The sequence below is a fragment of the Eucyclogobius newberryi genome, unplaced genomic scaffold, assembly GCF_026437365.1.
Source record: "Eucyclogobius newberryi isolate DKJ021-1_F unplaced genomic scaffold, fEucNew1.0.hap1 SCAF_674, whole genome shotgun sequence".
Lineage (NCBI taxonomy): Eukaryota > Metazoa > Chordata > Actinopteri > Gobiiformes > Gobiidae > Eucyclogobius > Eucyclogobius newberryi.
The window spans coordinates 10931-25104 of NW_027316361.1; the positions used below are offsets into that span (position 1 = coordinate 10931).

The 14174-nt window shown below is 47.5% G+C and overlaps 1 protein-coding gene across 1 annotated transcript; it reads right to left on the minus strand.

Moving 5' to 3' along the window:
* Positions 1–5862: 5862 nt before the first annotated feature.
* Positions 5863–12903, minus strand: LOC140348338 (uncharacterized; the record flags this gene model as incomplete). Its single annotated transcript, XM_072434335.1, has 5 exons — positions 12791–12903; positions 10212–10300; positions 9040–9155; positions 8210–8298; positions 5863–6512 (listed from the first exon to the last, which is right to left on the minus strand). Coding segments are annotated over exons 2-5 (944 nt in total), but the record flags the coding sequence as incomplete, so codon positions are not given.
* Between the last annotated feature and the right edge of the window lie 1271 nt (positions 12904–14174).

Sequence of the window (14174 nt, forward strand, 5' to 3'; positions counted from 1 at the left end):
GAGAACATGAGACAGAGAGAACATGAGACAGAGACCACGAGACAAAGAACATGAGACAGAGACCACGAGACAAAGAACATGAGACAGAGAACATGAGACAGAGAACATGAGACAGAGAACATGAGACAGAGAACATGAGACAGAGAACATGAGACAGAGAGAACACAAGACAAAGAACATGAGACAGAGAACACGAGACAAAGAACATGAGACAGAGAACATGAGACAGAGAACACGAGACAAAGAACATGAGACAGAGAACACGAGACAAAGAACATGAGACAGAGAACATGAGACGGAGAACATGAGACAGAGAGAACACGAGACAAAGAACATGAGACAGAGAACATGAGACAGAGAACATGAGACAAAGAACATGAGACAGAGAACATGAGACAGAGAACATGAGACAGAGAACATGAGACAGAGAGAACATGAGACAAAGAACATGAGACAGAGAACATGAGACAGAGACCACGAGACAGAGAACACGAGACAAAGAACATGAGACAGAGAGAACATGAGACAGAGAACATGAGACAGAGAGAACACGAGACAAAGAACATGAGACAGAGAACATGAGACAGAGAGAACACGAGACAAAGAACATGAGACAGAGAACATGAGACAGAGAACACAAGACAAAGAACATGAGACAGAGAACACGAGACAAAGAACATGAGACAGAGAACATGAGACGGAGAACATGAGACAGAGAGAACACGAGACAAAGAACATGAGACAGAGAACATGAGACAGAGAGAACACGAGACAAAGAACATGAGACAAAGAACATGAGACAAAGAACATGAGACAGAGAACATGAGACAAAGAACATGAGACAGAGAACATGAGACAGAGAACATGAGACAGAGAACTTGAGACAGAGAGAACATGAGACAAAGAACATGAGACAGAGAACATGAGACAGAGACCACGAGACAGAGAACATGAGACAGAGAACACGAGACAAAGAACATGAGACAGAGAGAACATGAGACAGAGAACATGAGACAGAGAGAACACGAGACAGAGAACATGAGACAGAGAACATGAGACAGAGAACATGAGACAGAGAGAACACGAGACAAAGAACATGAGACAAAGAACATGAGACAGAGAACACGAGACAAAGAACATGAGACAGAGAACATGAGACAGAGAGAACACGAGACAAAGAACATGAGACAGAGAACACGAGACAGAGAGAACACGAGACAAAGAACATGAGACAGAGAACACGAGACAGAGAACACGAGACAAAGAACACGAGACAAAGAACATGAGACAGAGAACACGAGACAGAGAACATGAGACAGAGAGAACACGAGACAGAGAACACGAGACAGAGAACACGAGACAGAGAACACGAGACAGAGAACACGAGACAGAGAACACGAGACAGAGAACACGAGACAGAGAACACGAGACAGAGAACACGAGACAGAGACCACGAGACAGAGAACACGAGACAGAGAACACGAGACAGAGACCACGAGACAGAGACCACGAGACAGAGAACACGAGACAGAGAACACGAGACAGAGACCACGAGACAGAGACCACGAGACAGAGACCACGAGACAGAGAACATGAGACAGAGAACATGAGACAGAGAACATGAGACAGAGAACACGAGACAGAGAACATGAGACAGAGAGAACACGAGACAAAGAACATGAGACAAAGAACATGAGACAGAGAACATGAGACAGAGAACACGAGACAGAGAACACGAGACAGAGAACACGAGACAGAGAACACGAGACAGAGAACACGAGACAGAGAACACGAGACAGAGAACACGAGACAGAGAACATGAGACAGAGAACATGAGACAGAGAACACGAGACAGAGAACACGAGACAGAGAACACGAGACAGAGAACACGAGACAGAGAACATGAGACAGAGAACATGAGACAGAGACCACGAGACAAAGAACATGAGACAGAGAACATGAGACATAGAACATGAGACAGAGAGAACACGAGACAGAGAACATGAGACAGAGAACATGAGACAGAGAACATGAGACAGAGAACATGAGACAGAGAACATGAGACAGAGAACATGAGACAGCGAACATGAGACAGAACATGAGACAGAGAACATGAGACAGAGAGAACACAAGACAAAGAACATGAGACAGAGAACATGAGACAGAGAGAACACGAGACAAAGAACATGAGACAGAGAACACGAGACAAAGAACATGAGACAGAGAACATGAGACTGAGAGAACATGAGACAGAGAACATGAGACAGAGAGAACACGAGACAAAGAACACGAGACAAAGAACATGAGACAAAGAACATGAGACAGAGAACATGAGACAGAGAACATGAGACAGAGAGAACATGAGACAAAGAACATGAGACAGAGAACATGAGACAGAGACCACGAGACAGAGAACATGAGACAGAGAGAACATGAGACAGAGAACATGAGACAGAGAGAACACGAGACAAAGAACATGAGACAGAGAACATGAGACAGAGAACATGAGACAGAGAGAACACGAGACAAAGAACATGAGACAAAGAACATGAGACAGAGAACACGAGGCAGAGAACATGAGACAGAGAACATGAGACAGAGAGAACACGAGACAAAGAACATGAGACAGAGAACATGAGACAGAGAGAACACGAGACAGAGAACATGAGACAGAGAACACGAGACAGAGAACACGAGACAGAGAACATGAGACAGAGAACACGAGACAAAGAACACGAGACAGAGAACACGAGACAGAGAACACGAGACAGAGAACACGAGACAGAGAACACGAGACAGAGAACACGAGACAAAGAACACGAGACAAAGAACATGAGACAAAGAACATGAGACAGAGAACATGAGACAGAGAACATGAGACAAAGAACATGAGACAGAGAACATGAGACAGAGAACATGAGACAGCGAACATGAGACAGAGAACACGAGACAGAGAACATGAGACAGAGAGAACATGAGACAGAGAGAACACGAGACAAAGAACATGAGACAGAGAACACGAGACAGAGACCACGAGACAGAGAACACGAGACAAAGAACATGAGACAGAGAACATGAGACGGAGAGAACATGAGACAGAGAACATGAGACAGAGAGAACACGAGACAAAGAACACGAGACAAAGAACACGAGACAAAGAACATGAGACAAAGAACATGAGACAGAGAACATGAGACAGAGAACATGAGACAGAGAACATGAGACAGAGACCACGAGACAGAGAACATGAGACAGAGAGAACATGAGACAGAGAACATGAGACAGAGAGAACACGAGACAAAGAACATGAGACAGAGAACATGAGACAGAGAACATGAGACAGAGAGAACACGAGACAAAGAACATGAGACAAAGAACATGAGACAGAGAACACGAGGCAGAGAACATGAGACAGAGAACATGAGACAGAGAGAACACGAGACAAAGAACATGAGACAGAGAACATGAGACAGAGAACATGAGACAGAGAGAACACGAGACAAAGAACATGAGACAAAGAACATGAGACAGAGAACACGAGGCAGAGAACATGAGACAGAGAACATGAGACAGAGAGAACACGAGACAAAGAACATGAGACAGAGAACATGAGACAGAGAACATGAGACAGAGAGAACACGAGACAAAGAACATGAGACAAAGAACATGAGACAGAGAACATGAGACAGAGAACATGAGACAGAGAGAACACGAGACAAAGAACATGAGACAAAGAACATGAGACAGAGAACATGAGACAGAGAACACGAGACAGAGAACACGAGACAGAGAACACGAGACAGAGAACATGAGACAGAGAACACGAGACAGAGAACACGAGACAGAGAACACGAGACAGAGAACACGAGACAGAGACCACGAGACAGAGACCACGAGACAGAGAACACGAGACAGAGAACACGAGACAGAGAACACGAGACAGAGACCACGAGACAAAGACCACGAGACAAAGAACATGAGACAAAGAACATGAGACAGAGAACATGAGACAGAGAACATGAGACAGAGAACACGAGACAGAGAACACGAGACAAAGAACACGAGACAGAGAACACGAGACAGAGAACATGAGACAGAGAACATGAGACAGAGAACATGAGACAGAGAACATGAGACAGAGACCACGAGACAGAGAACATGAGACAGAGAACATGAGACAGAGACCACGAGACAAAGAACATGAGACAGAGAACATGAGACATAGAACATGAGACAGAGAGAACACGAGACAGAGAACATGAGACAGAGAACATGAGACAGAGAACATGAGACAGAGACCTCGAGACAAAGAACATGAGACAGAGAACATGAGACAGAGAACATGAGACAGCGAACATGAGACAGAACATGAGACAGAGAACATGAGACAGAGAGAACACAAGACAAAGAACATGAGACAGAGAGAACATGAGACAGAGAACACGAGACAAAGAACACGAGACAGAGAACACGAGACAGAGAACACGAGACAGAGAACACGAGACAGAGAACACGAGACAGAGAACACGAGACAAAGAACACGAGACAAAGAACATGAGACAGAGAACATGAGACAGAGAACATGAGACAGAGAACATGAGACAGAGAACATGAGACAGCGAACATGAGACAGAGAACACGAGACAGAGAACATGAGACAGAGAGAACATGAGACAGAGAGAACACGAGACAAAGAACATGAGACAGAGAACACGAGACAGAGACCACGAGACAGAGAACACGAGACAAAGAACATGAGACAGAGAACATGAGACGGAGAGAACATGAGACAGAGAACATGAGACAGAGAGAACACGAGACAAAGAACACGAGACAAAGAACACGAGACAAAGAACATGAGACAAAGAACATGAGACAGAGAACATGAGACAGAGAACATGAGACAGAGAACATGAGACAGAGACCACGAGACAGAGAACATGAGACAGAGAGAACATGAGACAGAGAACATGAGACAGAGAGAACACGAGACAAAGAACATGAGACAGAGAACATGAGACAGAGAACATGAGACAGAGAGAACACGAGACAAAGAACATGAGACAAAGAACATGAGACAGAGAACACGAGACAGAGAACATGAGACAGAGAGAACACGAGACAAAGAACATGAGACAAAGAACATGAGACAGAGAACATGAGACAGAGAACACGAGACAGAGAACACGAGACAGAGAACACGAGACAGAGACCACGAGACAGAGAACACGAGACAGAGAACACGAGACAGAGACCACGAGACAGAGAACACGAGACAGAGAACACGAGACAGAGAACACGAGACAGAGAACACGAGACAGAGACCACGAGACAGAGACCACGAGACAGAGAACATGAGACAGAGAACACGAGACAGAGAACATGAGACAAAGAACATGAGACAGAGAACACGAGACAGAGAACACGAGACAAAGAACATGAGACAGAGAACACGAGACAGAGAACACGAGACAGAGACCACGAGACAGAGACCACGAGACAGAGAACATGAGACAGAGAACATGAGACAGAGAACATGAGACAGAGAACATGAGACAGAGAACACGAGACAGAGAACACGAGACAAAGAACATGAGACAGAGAACATGAGACAGAGAACATGAGACAGAGAACATGAGACAGAGACCACGAGACAAAGAACATGAGACAAAGAACACGAGACAGAGAACACGAGACAGAGAACACGAGACAGAGAACATGAGACAGAGAACACGAGACAGAGAACACGAGACAGAGAACACGAGACAGAGAACATGAGACAGAGAACACGAGACAGAGAACATGAGACAGGTCTTCACAAAGAAATCTCTATTTTCTGATTTGGAGCAAATAAGGTTTTACCTGTTCCTCTCTCTGCTCCTCCTCTGCTCCTCCTCTCTGCTCCTCCTCTGCTCCTCCTCTCTGCTCCTCCTCTGCTCCTCCTCTCTGCTCCTCCTCTGCTCCTCCTCTCTGCTCCTCCTCTGCTCCTGCTCGCTCAGTCTTCTCTGCAGTCTGTCCCTCTCCTGCTCCAGTTGGACCTTCTGCATCAGGAGCTGGTTCTTCTTCTGGTCCCAGTCCAGAGGCTGGAGCAGTGGACTGGAGGAACCTGCAGTGGACCTGACCCGGGCACTGGTCAGATGAGTGTCGTAGCCGCTGTCTGGACCTGGATCAGAGTCTGGACAGGAGGACAGCGCCTCCTGAGGTTTGTTTCTGCAGCACAGACAGGTCTCGGTGGCTTCTCTGGACACAGGAGCTGCCCTGAGGTCAGGTTCAGAGGGCTCAGGGGGCACAGGGGGTACAGAGGGCACAGAGGGCACAGGGGGTACAGAGGGCACAGGGGGTACAGAGGGCACAAGGGGTACAGGGGGTACAGAGGGCACAGGGGGTACAGAGGGCACAGAGGGCTCAGGGGGCACAGGGGGTACAGAGGGTACAGAGGGCACAGGGGGTACAGAGGGCACAGGGGGTACAGAGGGCACAAGGGGTACAGAGGGTACAGAGGGCACAGGGGGTACAGAGGGCACAAGGGGTACAGAGGGTACAGAGGGCACAGGGGGTACAGAGGGCACAGGGGGTACAGAGGGTACAGAGGGCACAGAGGGCACAGGGGGTACAGCAGCAGCAGCAGGAGGGCGAGTGCTTGGGTGCTGGACCTGAGGACACAGTGGAGAAATTTACTTTATGCCCAAACCCTAACAGACCTTTAAGAATCTAAACTCTATTTAAAATGTAGTAGAGACAATAAAAATATTAAAAAACAATAAATGATGGGTTCACCTCAGTGTGGTATAAAGCTCTAGAAAATACACAACTTTTAACTGAACACTGAACCCTCACATCCTTAATACCTAAAGAGGGGAAGGATCGACTGTGCCTCACAAAGACCAATCTCAACTCTGAATGTGGATTATCGTTGAAAACATTTCAAATAAGTGATTTATTAATCCAAATATTGGGGCAGTTCACGGTGGTCCAGCATTCACAGGTCCATTGAGTCTAGAAAGAGGGGTGGGACAGGGCAGTGCTTGGTCCACTCTCCTTTTTGCTTTGCATTTGGAACCATCCATCCATCCATCCATTTTCTACCGCTTGTTCCCTTTTTGGGGTCGCGGGTGACTGGAGCCTATCCCAGCATTTGGAACCATTGGCCAAATATATTAGACAATCAAAAACAATTCACGATGTTACAATCAATGGGACAGAACATAACTCTCATTCTGGTAATCCCCTTTGACCTTTAAAAAGAACTATGCATTTAAATGATGATCCATCAACAATATTAATAATAAACTCTACTGCTCTTTTCTCCACTATAAAGAAAGATCTTGGAAAATGAATGTTTTCTCCAGATTTCTCTCTCTGTTCCAGACTCTGATGATGGAATGAAACCAGCTCTAGATTTTTGTGGAAAAAAACCTGGAATCTGATTTAAAACTGTATAATTATCAAAAGGAGGAGTTCCTGTACAGGCCTTAGGGGGGCGCTAAAGGAAACTGTTGTGTCCTTAGGTAAGACACTTCTAATATGGAGCAGGTGTGAGAATGGCTGAAGGTGGTCGGAGGGTCCGATGGAGCAGATTGGCAGCCACACTTCTGTCACTCTGCCCCACGAGCAGTGAATGAATAACATGTGAAGAGTCTGAGTGTAAGTGATATATGAGTAATATGCATCATTATAAAACCTAAAAGAGGTTCAAATCCTTACAAACAAGAGGTTATTATAATCAAGAACTAGGCTTGTAATCAACTTTCAAGGGGAATAATATAGTATAAAACTATTAACAATCTGGACAGCCACGAATTATATTAAAAATAAATGGTCATTTTATTTTGACAGATGAAGAATGGGAAAATATGTTGTATACAGTATATATAATAACAGAAGATGAAGCACCTGGGGCTGTGGAGCTGCTGAAGGACGGTGATGGTGCGCAGGTGCATGATGGGTAATGGGACGTGCAGGTGCATGATGGGTAAAGGGACGTTGCTGTGTGGTGTGGCTGTAATGTGCCTGCTGTCCATGAGGTGGTGCCAGACTGAGGTAGGAGCCGTCAAACCCAGAGCAGTTTTCTTTGGCTCCACAGACGTGCGAGGACTCTGTGAGCTGGACCTGGACACAGACAGGGACAAAGACAGGGACACAGACGGGGGACACAGACAGTTTAGATGATCCTCAGAGACAGAAGCTGGTCCTGTGAGCTGGGACTTGCCTGCGTGTCCAGCTTGTCCTGCTGCTCTTGGAGATAAAGCTGGTACAGATTCAGCAGCTCCTGACAGTGTCTGTACTGCTGCTGCAGACCTGACACAGCGTTAAGGACTCACAAGTACACCAAGAGTAGAACACTAGACCTGACACAGCGTTAAGGACTCACAAGTACACCAAGAGTAGAACACTAGACCTGACACAGCGTTAAGGACTCACAAGTACACCAAGAGTAGAACACTAGACCTGACACAGCGTTAAGGACTCACAAGTACACCAAGAGTAGAACACTAGACCTGACACAGCGTTAAGGACTCACAAGTACACCAAGAGTAGAACACTAGACCTGACACAGCGTTAAGGACTCACAAGTACACCAAGAGTAGAACACTAGACCTGACACAGCGTTAAGGACTCACAAGTACACCAAGAGTAGAACACTAGACCTGACACAGCGTTAAGGACTCACAAGTACACCAAGAGTAGAACACTAGACCTGACACAGCGTTAAGGACTCACAAGTACACCAAGAGTAGAACACTATGTTCAGATTTCACCTCTTTTATTTGAGATGATTGAAATTCTAAGCAGAATTTAAATAGCAAAATTTAGTTCCGTTTACTTCCCTTTGTCGGCCCCGGCGACAACGACGACACTGGCGAGTTCACACGAGGGAGAGTTTAATTCAGATCGCACACTGAATTAAACATTCCCTTTTGAGAAAAGACAACTCGGCAGGTTTAATTTACCCTTTCCTCCCGCAACACCTCATGTGAGAATGGAAGCCCACACGAACTCCAAACCCTGAACGCTCCGGGGCCCCGTCTCCAAGGATACCCTCTCGTTCCTGAGCGATGACCAGGTTTTGCTCCTCCAGCTCCAGGATCTTCTGCTCAAACTGGCCCTGCTCATCCCTGAAGCGCTGCACAGACGCGTCCTTCTCCTCGCTCACTCTGAGGACAAAGTATCACATTGTACTATGGCGAGATTGTGGGTAAGTACTGTGATATCCATGTTACTGCGATGTGGAATGTACCTTAATGCTGCGCTTCTCAAACTGTGGCACGCCTTTGAGATTCTCGACTTTGCTTAAAATGTTAGTCCCTTTTATCCACATTTATGTCCCCTTTGGTTTATTCTTTAGACAGAACTGTCATGGATCAGGTTTAGATCGGGGCGCTCGGACGGCCGAACCTCTTCTTAGGTGGTACTTAAGCTTTAATGTTTTAGTCAAACAGTGTCAAAATAAAAATTGAATCGAGACTAAACCCAGACCATTTTAGACTGAAAAAAGGAAAATCACAAATTAATTAAAAAAAAAATATATATATATAAACTATGCTTTAGAACACCGGCAATAATCATGGGTTTATGCAGCATTAATGTTTAGTTTTGAACTGTTAATCGCCATGACAACGGTCCTGATCAGTGTGGCCCCGACACCCGGGTCTGACGCAGGTCGGCTCCGAACACTGTGAAAGCGAGCTCCCGGACGTAGCCCTTGCCCGGCGAGCTCCCGGACGTAGCCCTTGCCCGGCGAGCTCCCGGACGTAGCCCTTGCCCGGCGAGCTCCCGGACGTAGCCCTTGCCCGGCGAGCTCCCGGACGTAGCCCTTGCCCGGCGAGCTCCCGGACGTAGCCCTTGCCCGGCGAGCTCCCGGACGTAGCCCTTGCCCGGCGAGCTCCCGGACGTAGCCCTTGCCCGGCGAGCTCCCGGACGTAGCCCTTGCCCGGCGAGCTCCCGGACGTAGCCCTTGCCCGGCGAGCTCCCGGACGTAGCCCTTACTTGGCGAGCTCCCGGACGTAGCCCTTACTTGGCGAGCTCCCGGACGTAGCCCTTACTTGGCGAGCTCCCGGACGTAGCTCTTACTTGGCGAGCTCCCGGACGTAGCTCTTACTTGGCGAGCTCCCGGACGTAGCTCTTACTTGGCGAGCTCCCGGACGTAGCCGGCGAGCTCCCGGACGTACCCGGCGAGCTCCCGGACGTACCCGGCAAGCTCCCGGACGTACCTGGCGAGCTCCTGGACGAGGTTTGCGATCCTCTTCTTATCTTCAGGACACAGGTCTTTCAGACAGATGGCGCTCTGCTCCCGCTCCATCTGAACAAGCAAAAATCACTCAGACAAGTTGAAGTCGACCTGAACACATTTCCAGATCTTAATCTTTAAACTGTAAAGTCTTTCAACTTTTTTGAATTACCGATGTATTTTCTAGCCTCTGAACTCTATCTGAGCTTCACAAACATAAAGTGGTTAAGTGTGTAACGGCTCAACACCGTATTTGTCCAGTCAAACCCAAAAATCACAACGTGTGGCTCATAATGTGCTAATAATAATGTGTTAATGCAGCATTCCAGCTGTAAATTAAGTTTGGAAGATTTTAGAAGCCAGAGTTTATCAGGAGTTAGACAAACCACCATCGTTTGTGAAGCTGCTCCTTCCGTTTGAATGTTCTGTGATGCTAATGTTGCTAATGTCAACAAAAGCAGAAATTCACCCTTTATAAACTGTAAATGTAATAACACTATCTGGCTGATAATGAAATTCACTGGATCCACATTAAATCTGATTTGATCATTTGTTTTGAGTCGTTAACGTTCATAAACTGTAATCTGCTGCGAACACGGAAACTCAGAGAAACAAATGGAACGCATCTTAAAGTCCATCTGAAGTTCATGTTTTTGTTATCTTGACTCAGTTTGGAGGGAGGGCATCTGTGCTAAATGTTTATCAAAGTTTCACTTTCGTTAAACTGCAGTTTGTGTAAACATTTTGAAAAATGAGCGTAAAATGACAGGAAGTAGATCTGGATCCCTCTGTGATGTCATCAGAGTGCGACACAGAGACAGTTTAAACCATCGGACTAAATAAAGTTGTTTTATGGTATTATTGTGTCGGATCAGAACTGTTGTGTCATTTATGTGGAGATGGCTCTTGTTTACAGTCATTCCAGATGGAAACAAATCGCAGGTTAAAAGCAGCAAATCGCAGGGTAAATGCAGCAAATCGCAGGGTAAATGCAGCAAATCGCAGGTTAAATGCAGCAAATCGCAGGTTAAATGCAGCAAATCACAGGGTAAATGCAGCAAATCGCAGGTTAAATGCAGCAAATCGCAGGTTAAAAGCAGCAAATCGCAGGTTAAAAGCAGCAAATCGCAGGTTAAATGCAGCAAATCGCAGGTTAAATGCAGCAAATCGCAGGTTAAATGCAGTAAATCGCAGGTTAAATGCAGCAAATCGCAGGTTAAATGCAGTAAATCGCAGGTTAAAAGCAGCAAATCGCAGGTTAAATGCAGTAAATCGCAGGTTAAATGCAGCAAATCGCAGGGTAAATGCAGCAAATCGCAGGTTAAATGCAGCAAATCGCAGGTTAAATGCAGTAAATCGCAGGGTAAATGCAGTAAATCGCAGGGTAAATGCAGTAAATCGCAGGTTAAATACAGTAAATCGCAGGTTAAATGCAGTAAATCGCAGGGTAAATGCAGTAAATCGCAGGGTAAATGCAGTAAATCGCAGGGTAAATGCAGCAAATCGCAGGTAAATGCAGTAAATCGCAGGTTAAATGCAGTAAATCGCAGGGTAAATGCAGTAAATCGCAGGGTAAATGCAGTAAATCGCAGGTTAAATACAGTAAATCGCAGGTTAAATGCAGTAAATCGCAGGGTAAATGCAGCAAATCGCAGGTAAATGCAGTAAATCGCATGGTAAATGCAGTAAATCGCATGGTAAATGCAGTAAATCGCAGGTAAATGCAGTAAATCGCAGGGTAAATGCAGTAAATCGCAGGGTAAATGCAGTAAATCGCAGGGTAAATGCAGTAAATCGCAGGTAAAATGCAGTAAATCGCAGGGTAAATGCAGTAAATCGCAGGGTAAATGCAGTAAATCGCAGGTAAATGCAGTAAATCGCAGGGTAAATGCAGTAAATCGCAGGGTAAATGCAGTAAATCGCAGGGTAAATGCAGTAAATCGCAGGGTAAATGCAGTAAATCGCAGGTAAATGCAGTAAATCGCAGGTTAAATGCAGTAAATCGCAGGTAAATGCAGTAAATCGCAGGTAAATGCAGTAAATCGCAGGGTAAATGCAGTAAATCGCAGGTAAATGCAGTAAATCGCAGGTAAATGCAGTAAATCGCAGGTAAATGCAGTAAATCGCAGGGTAAATGCAGTAAATCGCAGGTAAATGCAGTAAATTGCAGGTAAATGCAGTAAATCGCAGGGTAAATGCAGTAAATCGCAGGTAAATGCAGTAAATCGCAGGTAAATGCAGTAAATCGCAGGTAAATGCAGTAAATCGCAGGGTAAATGCAGTAAATCGCAGGTAAATGCAGTAAATCGCAGGGTAAATGCAGTAAATTGCAGGTAAATGCAGTAAATCGCAGGGTAAATGCAGTAAATCGCAGGTAAATGCAGTAAATCGCAGGTAAATGCAGTAAATCGCAGGTAAATGCAGTAAATCGCAGGGTAAATGCAGTAAATGGTAAATGCGCCGCATGTTTTCTCTGACATTCAGGCCCAGTTTCTCCCTCACAGCGGTCAGGGTTCCGCTCACACTTTTTGGAAGGTTCCGGGTTCGGACTGGACGCTTCACCTGTGGCCGTGTTGGAAAAGCTGAAGTTGGCTCGACGTTCTGAGATCCGCTGACCTCTGACCTCTGCTCAGGACGCGTTCCTCTTCGGTCAGAGCTGCGAGGTTTGGACTGGACCGGAGCTCTTCGGGTCAGACCTGCAGAAACACAGAGCCTTTTACTGACCTCCACCGACCTCCTCCGACCTCCCCCGACCTCCTCCGACCTCTTCCGACCTCCTCCGACCTCCTCTGACCTCCTCTGACCTCCTCCGACCTCCCCCGACCTCCCCCGACCTCCTCCGACCTCTTCCGACCTCCCCCGACCTCCCCCGATCTCTTCCGACCTCCTCCGACCTCCTCTGACCTCCACTGACCTCCACTGACCTCCACCGACCTCCACCGACCTCCTCCGACCTCTTCTGACCTCTTCCGACCTCCTCTGACCTCCACTGACCTCCTCCGACCTTTTCCGACCTCCACTAACCCCCAACGACCTCCTCTGACCTCCTCTGACCTCCTCTGACCTCCACTGACCTCCACTGACCTCCTCCGACCTTCTCCGACCTCCACTAACCTCCACCTACCTCCTCCGACCTCTTCTAACCTCTTCTGACCTCCTCCGACCTCCCCCAACCTCCTCCGACCTCCACTGACCTCCACTGACCTCCACTGACCTCCACCGACCCCCACCGACCTCCTCCGACCTCTTCTGACCTCTTCCGACCTCGTCTGACCTCCTCTGACCTCCTCCGACCTTCTCCGACCTCCACTAACCCCCAACAACCTCCTCCGACCTCTTCCGACCTCCTCTGACCTCCTCTGACCTCCTCTGACCTCCACTGACCTCCTCCGACCTTCTCCGACCTCCACTAACCTCCACCAACCTCCTCCGACCTCTTCCGACCTCCTCTGACCTCCTCTGACCTCCACTGACCTCCTCCGACCTTCTCCGACCTCCACTAACCTCCACCAACCTCCTCCGACCTCTTCCGACCTCCTCTGACCTCCTCTGACCTCCTCTGACCTCCACTGACCTCCTCCGACCTTTTCCGACCTCCACTAACCCCCAACGACCTCCTCCGACCTCTTCCGACCTCCTCTGACCTCCTCTGACCTCCACTGACCTCCACTGACCTCCTCCGACCTCCACTAACCTCCACCTACCTCCTCCGACCTCTTCTAACCTCTTCTGACCTCCTCCGACCTCCCCCAACCTCCTCCGACCTCCACTGACCTCCACTGACCTCCACCGACCTCCTCCGACCTCTTCTGACCTCTTCTGACCTCTTCCGACCTCGTCTGACCTCCTCCGACCTTCTCCGACCTCCACTAACCCCCAACAACCTCCTCCGACCTCTTCCGACCTCCTCTGACCTCCTCTGACCTCCACTGACCTCCTCCGACCT